We start from the raw sequence: 13,915 nt of genomic DNA on the forward strand, positions 1-13,915 counted from the left end.
ATAAGTAACTCAAGAAGAACCTGTGAGTATATCTCCAGAAGACTTTTGCCTCCTGTCAGTGAAACTAATAGGGCACGCAACCTATTTAAATGTAAATTTAAATAAAACATTTTCTCCGCCTCTCTGCTCTCTTTGTTCCCTGCCATCCCGAGGGTGCAGGAGCAAATACACTGCTCTCCAACCCACAAATATACTATTCTGCCACACGCGTCTACAGGTACTGGGGGGGTTCGTTTTTAGCTTCACGGAAGACTAAACCAAAGTATTTGGGGATTTAAATGTTCTATTTCCAGAGTAAAGGAGGAGACGGAAAAAAAGGCTTGACTGAAGTCCTTTGAGGTGTGAGCAGGCCTGGGGCCCTTCCTCAACCTGGGACGCCGTTGCCAGGCAACCTCTCACATCCTCAACCGCCGCCCCAGAGCCACTTCCCCGCCCCCGTTGTCAAGGAGATCGACGCTCCAACTCAGCCCTGCCGTAAACCTTCGCGCTCTTGCGACACCGCCGCACCCGCCGCTGCGTGCGCGCCCTCTGCCCCCATCTCCACTCTCCGCCCCGGCCGCCATTGCCTCGTGCCCGCGCCGGTCGGTTGGTGGCGCCTTTGTCCTACGGCGGGCAGGTGGGCTGAGGCGGAGGGGGCAGCGGCGGGCCTGAGGCGAAGGAGCGGTCGGGAGCCCGCCGCGCTGGTAGCGGTGAGTGCCGGGAAGCGGTGGCCATCCGCCCAGGCGTAGGGCTGAGGGACAGGCGGTTGAGGGGAGGCTGAGGCGGGAGGGCCCGTTCGACGCGCGGCCGCGGCCTCTCCTCTCCGGGAGCGCGCGGCGCTGCGCATGCCCGGTGTGGGGCGCGGCCGCCTCCGGCTCCCGTCAGGCCCAGGCCGGGCAGGCGGGCCGGCGGACCGGCGGGCGGGCGGTGGGCTGTGGTCGGCGGCGCGGCGCCGCGCCGCAGCCGCCTGTCTGTCGCGAACCGTCGCTTAGCGCCCCGGCTTCTCTCGGGGTGGGGCCGCCTGCCCCGCGCCCCCTTGTCGAGTCGGCGAAGGCGCGCGCTCGCCTGCGGGCCCTCGGCTGTCGGCGGCGCAGTCGGGCTTCGAACCGGGCCGAGGCGGCGCGGCCCGGCGGGCGTTCTCCCGGGCGTGCGGCGCTCGCGGCGTTCGGAGCGCTGTCCCGCGTCGCCGCTGCCTAGCGGCCCTGGCCGCATCCTCCAGGCGTCTCCCTGTCGTGCGACTCCCCGCCCCTTTTGTAGCCCTGGACCCCGGGCCCAGAGACCCGGAGAAGAGCGACGCGCCAGCTGGCTTTGCTGGGTCCTGACGCGGGGCGCCTCCCGCGCCCCCGGCGGCAGGGTCCCCTCGTCGGTCGGAGTCCCCGCTGGAGTCCCGGCCCTGCTCCTCTGTGTCCGTGTGTGCCATCTGTACCGTGTACCGAATGTTAATTTTTTCCTTTAAACTGACTCCCCCCCCCTTTTAAATATATTTTGTTTAAGGCGGAAGTTCCAATCACAAACCGTATAATGGAAAGCCAGTTATTTTTCTAATGCTCATAAAAAATAAATACCTATCTATTAAAATAAACAGTGCGTCCTTGTTCCTCCGAAGTTATTCTGCGTTCCACGCTTTGGGAAACGCTGCCCCAGGAGTTCGGGGTGCATTGTCGTCCTTCTGGCTTTCATTCTGTGCACATGGCAGATCCCGTGAAGTGCCCTGGGGTCCTCGCGGGTGGTAATATAAGCTTTCTCGTGGTGAACTGTCCTCCGTTCTTACAAGCCTTAGTCCCAGGGAACGGCAAGAACGGTCTGCTCGAATGCATTCGCTGTGCCTCCTCAGTTTCCTTATAGCATTGTGATGTGGTAGTCACCTGACAATTCATAAAAAGATGTTTCTGCAAACGCTGATGGAGCTTTCTTGGGTTTTGACAACTCTGGAATGTTTTCTGTATGAGTCAGAGTGTGAAAACTAACTTTGTGTCAACTTTTTGGAACCAGTAAAATGCAGGCTTTGCACTGTGGAGATTAGAGATCATTTGGCTATTTGTTAACCTCAGTTTCTTCCTTCATTCAGGTTTTCTTTGTTTCGTGTTTTTCTTTTTCTTCTTTTTTTTTTTTTCTTAACCTTTAGTTCATCAGTCACCCTTCAGATATTTCTTGAATCCTCTAACACAGTCTCTTAACCTAAAACAAACACTGATTTTTTTTTTTTTTCCTCCTGGTAAAATGTGCTAGAGGAACCATATCGCAAAACCCAGTGGAAGGAATTTTTCAAGTTACAGACTGCTCAGTGTTGCATGCCTATGAACAACACGTGTTTAAAGGAGACATTGACAGATTAACTTAAATAAGTTAATAGTCTATTCCTAAGCTCTGTGTTTGTGAGAGCACATTTACTTAATTCATTGAAAGGAAACAGAAAAGTCAGCTCTGGCCATTCAAGTTCCCCCCATCCCGAGGCTGTTTTTTTGTTCGTTTGTTTGTTTTAATCCATATTTAGGGATTACCTTGGTATGATCACAATTATAGAGCTGATTTAGGGACTAATCATCTTCAAACTTCTAGGCAGCAGTCCTGTGTAGAAAAGAAAGGAGATTTTAATATTTCTTAGGAGTCAGTTTCAGAACTTCAGCAAATAGAACCTCTTCTGTGGGTACTCAGAAACTAAAAATAAACATCTTTTGGAAAGGTTTTAGAAGTCTCATGAGAAAAAGTTTGATGGTTTGAAACTTCATTTTAAATAACCATTGCAAGCATTCCATGTCTGTGGCCTGCAGATGGCAGTGCCTTTGTAACCTTGTTACTACTGTGAGAATTATTGGAATTTAGTTATGCTTTTAAGAATAGAAAAACTTATAAAAGGAAAAAGAAGAATGGAAAACCTTTGGAGGAAATATATTTAACTTTTTATTCCCTTCAGTTTACATTGTTCTCTTGTTTTTTACTCCCCATCTGAAGCATATAACCTCTTCCTAAACTCACTGCTACTAGTAATGGTAACATAACTAGCAGTGCATATGGCTAGTGCCAATTCATTTGCCCCGGCCAGTCATTTTGTGAGATAGGTAGACTGATATTATTATTATGGGTTTTTTTTTTTTTTTCACGTAAAGAAGGAACAGCTTAAACAGATTATTTACCCAAGATCACATATTTAGTGGAACACATTCAAGATATTGGTGTAATGGCTCATTCCTGTAATCCCAAATACTTGGGAGGCTGAAGCAGGAGGATCACAAGTTTGAGACCAACCTCATAACTTAGCAAGACCTCAAGAGATAAAAGAGATATCTCAAGAGATAAAAGGGATTGGGGGTGTAACTCAGTGATAAAGCACCCCAGGTTCAATCACCCGTACAAAAACAAACAGACAGACAATGCTAATGTTGGAGATAAAAGATTTCCTAGTCAGGCAAAATTGGGAAATGTGAAAGTATTTCAGAACTTCTCAGAGGCTTTTGTATGCTAAATATGTGCCATGTAGATTTCCAGAAGAGTATGATTGTATTATGCCTTTCTCTTGCAGTCCTCCCACGAACATCTTGAGATAATAGTGTTCCCCCAGACTGACTAAACTGTACTGTTTCCTCTTTGTACCTTGTATTCTATTAATGATTGCCATGTGTCTTCAAGATAAATACTTTGCAAGTTCAGTGTCAACTTTTTTTTTTTTTTTTTTGCCAAAGGACTTGTCCAATGAACATAATACACATTTGTTTAGACTGTTCTGCTTTAGCAGAGTTAAACTGTCAAGGAGTTAAAAGGGCAATACCCAGCAGAAAATTACCATCTATGTTACTCTCATTAATGAAAGGATCAGGGTCAGGCTACTGTCTGAAGCAGCAACACATTAAGGAAATATGGAGTATACTGACAACTAAATATATAATATCAGCATGCCTGCTGTTTTTTAAATGGTAGTTTTATTACCACTAGATCTGAATATTTATAGGGATAAGATGGTCATTCTTTGTTCTGTCACTAAAATTTAAGAGATAATATAGGTCAACTGGACCAATTACTTTAAGATTAAGAAAATAACTTCCCTCATAAAAATCAGAACTTTTCCAGACCATAGGACTGAACTCATTTCCCCTTATTTCATGTTCAGAGCACTATTGACTTATGTGAAAAGACCAGGAGTCTGCAAACAAGAATCAGTGCAGCTTAAGTTGCAAGGTCTTACATCTTTAGCTTTAGAGTGTGGTTTGGCTGTACAGTGATTAAATTACTGAAGATTAGGCTGATCCTGCCATTAGTGGATGAAATATTGAGAATTTTGAATTATAAGTAATTCGACTTTGAGTACACTTCGGTATGTAATTGGATAAGATCATAATAACCTGTTTTCAGGTGATATAAGTTTATTTTTAATCTTCCAAAGTTATTTTTTATATCCAAAAGGAAAAACTGGAAAAACAGGAATTTAATAAAATTTTAAAACTTAGAACTATTGGAACTATAAATGTAAGCTTTGGGAAACTTACTTTAAGACAACATTTATCAAAATCTGATCCCTGGGCTGGGGATGTACTGTGATAGAGCTTTTGCTTAGCATGCATGAGGCCCTGGGTTCAGTTCCCAGCTCTCAAAAAAAAAAAAAAACTGATCCCAAAAAACTGCCTGAGAGTCACCAGAATAACTTGTTGAAAATAAATTCTTGGATGCAGTTCCCTGTCCCCAACTCCTAACTGACTGAAAGTAGGGCCCCAGGAATTCACCTTTCAAAAGGCACTTTGGAGGAGGATTTATGTATCTTGCAGTTGGAGAATCCCTGATACAGTACATTTTAAAAAACAAGTTTTCACTGGAAAAAGGAGGTTGAAACAGATTCTAGGACTAGGCTAGTCATATCCCAGATTACTTATTGGCATTGATAACTCTGGTTCATAGTTAGGTTTGCTTTAAGCAAAAACTTGACCACAAAAATGTTTTTGACTTCATAGTTTGAACTAGATCACTTCCTGGCCTTTTGGAGAAGATCAAGTGCATAATTTGAAGTAGAAATAATGAAATATTTAAAATATCTGTGAAGCTTTAAATATTTTAATTCCTTTCCTTCATAGTATTAGAATGCTTTCACCTTTTTCAGAACAAAGAAGGTGTATCTACCAAGAGGTATGCTTATTAACTTTAAATTTTTTCCACTATATTTTTAGTGATGCTTGGGGTTTGTTTGTTTGGTATTTTTAATGGTGCACATGTGAAATTATATGTGTGACCTTTTTTCTCTTTTTGCCAAGAGTTGCATATTGGTATGAAAACAGAATGCCTCAAAGAAGAATCAAAACTTCTAGCCTCCAGAAGGAAAACCATACTGACAACTCTGGTTTGAAGAATTTAGAGAACTTTAGTTGGCAGTTTGCCCTTCATTAGCCAAATAAGTGAATAAAAAGTGATCGAAAAGTGACAATCTCAATAGTTAATATATTTCCTGCCTTTTATAACTAGGTAATTGGAAGAAGAACAACTTAACTGTTTAGTATACTTTATAAATGATCAGATGAAATTAAAAGTGGTGGATTGCACACTCCTCCTGTGGTAGGGGCCAGTAAACTTATAATTGCATATTATTAACTTCAGCACTCTGGAAACCCAGGTTGATGATTCGGTTTCCTCTGGAGGTAGCATTGTGATTGTACATTTTATACCGTTTTCATGGATTATATTTTTACAGATTTTAGCCATTGTCTTGACATTTTCTTTATAACACATTATGTTTATGGGCTATTTCCCCTTGAATACAGGCTTAAGGATATTTCCAAATGGAGGGTCTAAGTATATGTTATGCTGTTAAAGCTAAAGGAATAAATCGATTGGAGTAGTAGTCTCCAGACAGCTACCAAGAATCACCTGAGAAATTTGTTAAAATACAGATTCCTAGGCTCAATACTCAGATTCTGTGGTTTGAGACAGGGTCTGATTTTTACTTCTCTCTCCAGGTGGTGCTGATATATCTTTATTAAAGTGATATATGGAAAAAATAATTATATATAAAAGGAGAAATGGAAAGTTGTTCAATGGACATAGAGTTTCAGTTTTATAAGATGAAAAATTTGTGACACTTTTCTGGCACAGTAATGTAAATATACTTGACATATTGACTGTCCACTTAAAAATAGTTAAGATATAGCTCAGTGGTGAAGTGCTGCCTAGTATGTGGTCCTGAGCTCATACCAAAAAAAGATAAAATTTTTGTGGTTTTTACTACAATCTTTTTTTTAAAAAGAAAAAGATGTTGAGAAAATGAAGGAGAATGGTTTGTTGTCTGTTCCTTAGCAGTGAATTGAATTAATAGATTGGTGAATATTAATGACTGACTCCTGACCATAATCCATTTTATACCTTTATTGAAGGGAATCATGTCTTTCAAATTTTCCTCCCACCTTTTCCTTTAAACACCAAACCAACGTTCTTTGATGAACTTTAGTATAATGGGCAAAACTTTGAACGTCTTAGGTTTAAATAACACCCCCCCCCCTTGTAGGCTGATATCTGTACAGTAAAGCTTCATTAATTTGACTTCACTGAGACTTATTTATGGTAGTTAAGGTCATAGCTTCCTAACAGGTCTTCTTACCATGAATTTCTTCCTTTTCCATAGCAAAGTGCTTTATATAAAGTCTAGCCTAGTCTAACTCTAGCTTCCTTTGTCATTCTTTTTCTTTCTCCTATTCCCACATTCCCAAAACTGAATGCATTATAGTTTTTAATTTATATGTTCCTCATACCATTTCTTTACCTTTGCATGTTCTGAAATGAGTTCATCCCTTACGTCCCAGTTTAAATGTTTTCTTTTAGGTCTTCACTGCCTCCTCCATCACCCTATACACACTCACATTCATATTCATTTGTGTGTGTGCGTGTGCGTGCGCGCACCTGCGCCTCTCTCTCTCTCTCTGCCCCAGTTATCATTTTTGCCCTGCACCTAGTTCTTCTAATCTCTGTAATAGTCATAATTTATAATTTATCTGTACACATGTGCCCCTCCCCTTTATTAAACAGTGGGCTCTTTTAAGTTAGCGTTTCAAGCCTCATCATTTCTACTCATCTAAGGCCTAGTTACAGGTGTGACACATAGTAGGCATTTGGCAATAGGTAAAACAGTGAAGCATTTAGTGTACTAATTATAAGCTATCCTTTTCAACGGCTTAGTTTATTAGGAACACTAAGTTCTCTACTTGTACAATTTAGTTGAAATTTTGCCTGTTTTTAATTAAACCCACACTAAAATTTTTGTAATTCATAATTTTTTACTGGTGTATATTAGCTTAACCTTTGTGAATCCAAATTAGTGAGTTTTTCTTGTATTCGCTTTTCTTCTTGAATCAAAATAGTCAACACAGGCAGAATATCCATTTTATCAAGAAGGACATGAAGATTTAGAGAAATCAAGCATCTTGATTAAATTCTCCAGAGTAGGGCTGCAGCTCAGATATGCTGATCCCTGGCAAAGTGTTCTTTCCAAAGAAAAAGGAAGGATATTATGTTTGGTGAAATAAGCCAGACACACTGGACATGGTAGTGTGCACTATAATCCCAGCTACCCAGGAGGCTGAGTCAGGAGGATCAAAAGTTCAAGGCCAGCTCTTGGCGAGAACCTGTCTCAAGAAGGGTGGGTGGATGGATAGATAGATGATAGAAAGAGAGAGAGAGAGCTGGGCATGATGGCACCAGCCTCAGCAACCTAGCAAGACCCTATCTCAAAATAAAAAGTTTTATAAAGGACTGGGAATGGTGCTCAGTGGTTAAGTGCCTCTGAGTTCAATCCCTAATACCAGAATTAAATAAGGACTGGAAGGGGTAAGAGTATAGCTCAGTGATAGGTGCTTCCTAGTACATACAAGATCCTGGAGTTAAATCCCCCAGTATGAAAAAAAAGAGTGTTAGTGATGTAATTCAGTGGTAGAGGACCCCTGGGTTCTATCCCCAGTTATAGGAGTTGGGGGAACCAGGCACAGAAAGACAAAAACTGCATTTCCTCACTTATATACAAAATCTAAAGCAAACTGGCAAGCAGAGAATAGAACAGAGGTTACCACAGAGTGGAATTGGGGCAATAATGGTCAGTGGGTAGAAGGTTGCAGTTAGGAAGAATAAATGATAAAAATTTATGATGATTGATGATATTGTGATTCAGTTATTTCACACTATACATATATGCACACATATAACGTGTATATACAAACATATGTCATAACATCACTAAGTATCCTATAATTATATATGATGATAATTTATCAAAAAAAAAGAAATAAAAAATTGAACTCAAAAAAGAAGAGCTGGGGGTGTATCTCAATGGTAGAGTGCCCTAGCATGTAGGAGGCCCTGGGTTCAATCCCCAGCACCGCAAAAAAAAAAAAAAAGTAATAGTAATAGTAAAAAGGGCAATAAATTAATGTTGATAAAGAATTTTTGTCTGAAGAGTTGAAGTGCAGAGAATGTCAGTAGCATAAACCAAAAACATTGGAGTGGTGATTGAATATGTAGTCCCTACCCTATTGAGTATCTGTGAGGCATTTAAACATTGGCAAGCGTAGACTGGGACTTTTCCAGGTTCCATCAGCATTTGATCATGGAGTCCTAGCAAGAGCGTTGCAAATGGAAACCACATCTTTTTATTCCCTGTTGGAGGCAGTGTACGTAATGTTTAAGCACTTTGCGTGAGAGGGACCTGGGTATGTATCCCACCTTTGCCTCCTGATAATAGTGGCCTCAGATGAGTCACCTAATTTACCTAATCCTCAGATTTCCTTATTTGCAAAAAGAAATCATGATAGTACTAAACTCCTAGAGTTAGAATAATGAAATCAGTGTTCTTAGTATGGGCCCAGAAATGGAGCAAACATTTTGTAAATACATTTTCATTTCTTCATCCCTATTCTCAGGAATATTATGCTAATACAGTTGAAGATATAAGAATTATTTTAACTGAGAATGAAAATCAAATATGAGGTGAGCTAACTTAAAGGGTTGCTCAGCTTTGAAACTGAGCAAGCGTAGCTAACTTTTACATTTAACTCATTACAGTATCCCTGATGTCACAAGATATCATCAAAGTAATCTTCATGAATTGAGAGGCCCTCTCATTTCTCCTCCTCATTTAGGGAATTTATTAAGTGATATTTGTTGTCTTTGTCAGTATGTTTTCCAAATGGCATTACCTTTATCTTCATATAATTCAAATTTAGTCATTCCTGACTGTTAGTTGGTTTTCATTCAGCCTTTTGGGAAGTTTTATTTCATTTGTAGGTAATTACTGAAGTTGTATAGGCTTCTGGATTATTTCAACAGTCCATAGAGGTACTGTCACTAAGCATTGTTATTCATATTGCTCTGATTTCTTGTCCTGGTTGTTTTCTATTACTATAGCTGGTGAAGTATAAATTCTGGTTTTAAGATTAAAAGAGTTGTTTTATGATGGTACAATTAAAAATTAGATAGAGCAAAGCAGTTCTTGGTACTATGAATGAAACTTGCATTTCTTTTTATTTATAACATTATTCAAGGACCATTTTTGTGAACCTGTCTGGCATACAAAAATAAAATTGTACATTAGATATTATATCTTTCTTTAAGAACTCTTCACCCATTCTTTCATGGTTTAATAACAGCTCTGCCACTTCCTATATAACAATGTTTTCTAGATTGTTTTCCCAGTTTTTTCTTTTATATAAATCTCTTGAGTTGGTGCTATTTTTCTTGACTTAAAAATCTTTAACTGAAAAGTGATTTAAACTTGAGAAGGTTTCAGAAGACCACTTGGAAATTATAGCTATTCAGGCCAAGGTTAAGCATCTCATAGTGATTATAATGATTTTGAATATCATTCATGTTGCTAATATAATTATTAAAATTGTAGAAGTACTTCCCAAGCTAGAGTGGAGAAAATACTGAGAGACCAACTGTGCCTTAGAGGCAGTTGGCCAAGATATGGTCAAGCAAAAAGGATGAGAAACACCATCTCCCCTCTTCTATACAAAGGAGTCATTCCACCTCTTCTTAGAAAGACTCCTAAGTTGCTACTTGTTACCTCTTGTTGACTAACTTCTTCCCAATCATAGTTCCCTATCTAATATCTAGAAAGATCTCCAAATTGACTACCCTTTTCCCTTCTTTACATTAACATCACTCCTATTTCCTGCTGTCAATTATATAGTGCTCTAAGAATTTAATAATCTGATAAATGAATACAAATGTCCCTTTACCAGTCACAGTACTTGCAAAGAAAATTTTGTTTAAATGAATGTCGAGGTGTAACTTATAGGAGCCCAGAGGTTTTCCAAAAGTTCTGTGTTCACATCTATTAGGATTTTTCTATATGAGGGTTGGTGGTTGTATTTCATAAATGTCACTGAATACCTCCCAGCCCTACTCTAATCTGGGAAATCCTCTTTGATAGAGATGAGACTTAACAAAATTTTCTGGGTCTTGGGCTAGGGATTGCACCTCAGTGGTAGAGCACTACCTAACATGCACAACACCCTGGGTTCAATCCCTGTTATCACAAAATTATTAATTCCACTTCTCATTTTTTCCATATCTCAGCCAAGATGGAAGTTTAAGGAGTTCTTAAGTAAAGGTAAATAGACAGACACTTGACTTACCACACTAAAAGTGTGTTAGCCTCTAAAAATAAAGAAAATGTTCTGAAAGTCTTTTTTTGTAGATGAAACAAACCACATCATCCAAATATACTTGCTTTGGACTACTCAATGAAAATGGATAGTAGGAGGCAAATTACAATCCAAAAATGATTTAAGATATAATCTTGAATATTCCTTCAATAATCTTTCAACTAACTGGAAAAAAAAAAATTATTGCTGGGCACAGTAGTGCACACGTGTAATCCCAGTAACTTGAGAGGCTGAAGCAGAAGGATTACAAGTTTGAAGCCAACCTGGACATCTTAGTGAGACCCTATCTCAAAAATAAAAAGGGTTACTGTAGTAGAGTGGCCCTGGGTTCCATCCCTAGCACTGCAAAACAACAAAAAACATATATATATATATATATATATATATATATATATATATATATATATATATAGTGTGTGTGTGTGTGTGTGTTGACATAAAAGTAAAATGTTTATCTCTTTCATTCTATCTGGAACCAGTTTTGCCTCAAATAACTTGATCACTTTGGTCTCCTTGGTCCTGTATGTAGGCACTCACAGAACTGAATATAGTATAATACCCCTTTTCATATGTAGAGGACAAATTATAGCATTAATATAAATTTACCAATTAAAGCAAACCATATATTCTGTACTCTTACCTAAAAGCTTATCAGCTCTAGTCAATGTGTAGTTGAAATTGTGTTCACAAGACCATTTAATAGTATATGGAATCCTGCTGAAGATTTGACTTACTTAATAGAAATCTTTACACACACACACACACACACACACTGTATTCCAATGATACTTTGAAAACTACTTAAATAATCAGAGACTTTACATTTCTTCCTGAATCATAGCTGTCCTATATTAGAAAGTGATATAAAGTAAATGAGCAGCCTAGGTCAGTAAGCCCTTCCAAAGCTGAACTGGTATTCTTCACAGTTACATAATAAGGGATTAGATATTCCCTGTAAGGCCTGTCATTATATAATATGCAATTCAGACGTTTGGGAACTTTAAGGGTTGAAAACTATTAGCCAGAGTGCTGGTACACACCTGTAATCCCAGCTGCTCGGGAGGCTGTGCCAGGAGGAACTCAAGCACAAGACCCTTGGGCAACTTAGTAGGACCCTGTCTCAAAATTAAATAAAAATAGATGGGGATGTAGCTCGGTGATAGAGCACTTAGCATATGGAAGGCCCTGCATTAATCCCCAGTAGTGCTCCCCGGAAAAAATGTTGTAAGTGTCAAAGCCATGGTCAGAAATTACTAAGTTTTATATAGGAATTAAAAAAAGAAGAATTACATCCTTTGCTTACTTGAAAAGATAAGAAGCAGCTTAGGTGAACTATACTTCTCTGTTTAGACAAGTGTTCTTCAGTTTCGTCAAAGCCATCCCTCTCCTAGGTATCATAGAGATTTCCGATTTAAAGTGGAATTGAGGATCATTCTCACTTGAACAGGAATTCAAAAACCAGCAATGTAGCAGGATAAAGTCTATTATAACAGATCCCTAAGTTTGTTATTGCTGTAGTCTCACATGATAGGAAACTGCTGCTAGATTTTTAAAATACATAATTACTATTTTAAAGCACTCTAATTATGTGAGTGCTTAATACCATTTGAGTCATTAGATATGCTATTAATTGCTTAATGTGGAGCAAGAGGAACAAAACTACACTGCAGCAAGAAGCAGTTTACTTTTCTATTCATCTGAAGTACAAAATTTTTATTTATGTATAAGTCATATAAAAATTGTCAGGTGTTATTTTTGGGTATAGATTGGTATATTCTCTAGAACATCTCATCAGTTCTTAAAGCATGATGTTTTTATTATTAACTTCAGTTTTTGTAAAGCGGATATGCTTTGTTTTTGGTAAAGCAGGCTTTTACTGAAAAAATTGGTTTATAAGATTCCCTTATCTAGTTGTATATGCTGGCCTTCTCTTAATTAAAACTTCTATGAGGAGTCTTTTATTGCCTAACTGTACTACACCAAATGCTAATTCTTACTTGTTTACCAAGAAAAAAAATTTTTTTTTCCTATTCTACACCTTATTCCAGAAGATTCTATTTGATGGAATGCAACACAAGGCACACTAAAAGGAGACCCTGCTTCATGAAATATTGAAAGTCTTAAGACAACAGTTTCTACCGATTACTTCTTTGTAACATAAAACAGTTATTTGCCTTTACTCCTTTTTGGTTTTGTTTTTTTCCAAACTCCTTTTCTCCACTTTCTTCCCTACAAAGAAATCTTAAAACTGATTCCCCAGTAGTTTAGAAGACAACCTTTTCCTTCCTTTGAAGGGGGGAATGATAGGTTTAGGGCTTAGCAGGGTGTTATAGCAATCAGTTTTATACAAATTTTGTGTTCGATAGAAAACTGAGGGACATTCTTTACCAAGCTATGACAATGTACTGCCTTAACTTAATAATAAAAATTGCCCAAGTGACACTGTCTCTCTGCTGAATGCATTTTCTCATACCATCTGGTTGTCATTGTAGTTTTTTGTTGTTGCTTTCATTTAAAATGTGCTGATGATCTTGTTTTTATTCCGTAGCATTGAACAGATGGGTTGATTATTCTTTTCAGATATTAATAAGGCAGCGGAAAGAAGAAATATGAATACGGCTCCATCAAGACCCAGCCCCACACGAAGGTAAAGTACCCTGAAGCAGTGAGTTACCTTGGGAGAGTTGGGCTCTGGGGAGTTAAGCCCAACTTCATACATCAAGGGTCTTTTCTTCCCCCCAACAAATCAGAAACGCTCAAGCAAACAATAAGAACATGAACCTTGTGTGAAGGGCCTTGCTGCTTTTTTTAAACAATACATCAGGAGATGCAGAGGAAGCTTTGTGTTTTCGGTGGCAAACCCAGCAAGTTCACCTTGCAACATGAGTTGCAGGCAATTGGAAGAGGATAAACCTCTGTCTTTCCCCAGCACATGTGGCATTGGGAGCCTCCAGAGCAGAAGGAGTGCCCCAGGGTCGTTGGTGTGTGCCTGCTGCAATGCAGCAGGCAGCAGAGATTCGACTCTTCATTCCAAATGGCTGCTGATCCAGATGTTAACCCAGGTTTACGGGAAGAGCTGCTTGAGAGATTGCTGCTGTGCCTGTGCTGCAGATCCCCTGTTTGCTCGCATGCTTGGGTTACCTGTTTGAGGGGAAATAAAAAGGGCAAAACACTTCACCTCTCAAAAGTCTCCCTTTTTCTTAGCTTTCCTGGAAATAGAAGACATTTTCCCAATGTATTCTTTCCAGTACATACAAAAGAAATAGTCCTGATGTATTCCCTCAAGATGAGAATTAAATTGGTCC

General features: G+C 39.3%; 1 protein-coding gene across 2 annotated transcripts in view; it reads left to right on the forward strand.

The window, feature by feature from the left end:
* The first annotated feature begins 532 nt into the window (after positions 1-532).
* The window catches only part of Ncoa5 (nuclear receptor coactivator 5), a 30,978-nt gene continuing 17,595 nt past the window's right edge, over positions 533-13,915 (forward strand). The window contains exons 1-2 of one of the 2 annotated variants that reach the window (XM_047541271.1): positions 533-689; positions 13,191-13,257. In XM_047541271.1, coding sequence (XP_047397227.1) covers positions 13,220-13,257 — 38 coding nt within the window. In that variant the 5' untranslated portion in view covers positions 533-689; positions 13,191-13,219. The remainder of the gene's footprint in view (positions 690-13,190; positions 13,258-13,915) is intronic. The other variant, XM_047541270.1, reaches the window with a different exon arrangement.

This window comes from Sciurus carolinensis, chromosome 2 (genome assembly GCF_902686445.1).
Source record: "Sciurus carolinensis chromosome 2, mSciCar1.2, whole genome shotgun sequence".
NCBI classification, from domain to species: domain Eukaryota; kingdom Metazoa; phylum Chordata; class Mammalia; order Rodentia; family Sciuridae; genus Sciurus; species Sciurus carolinensis.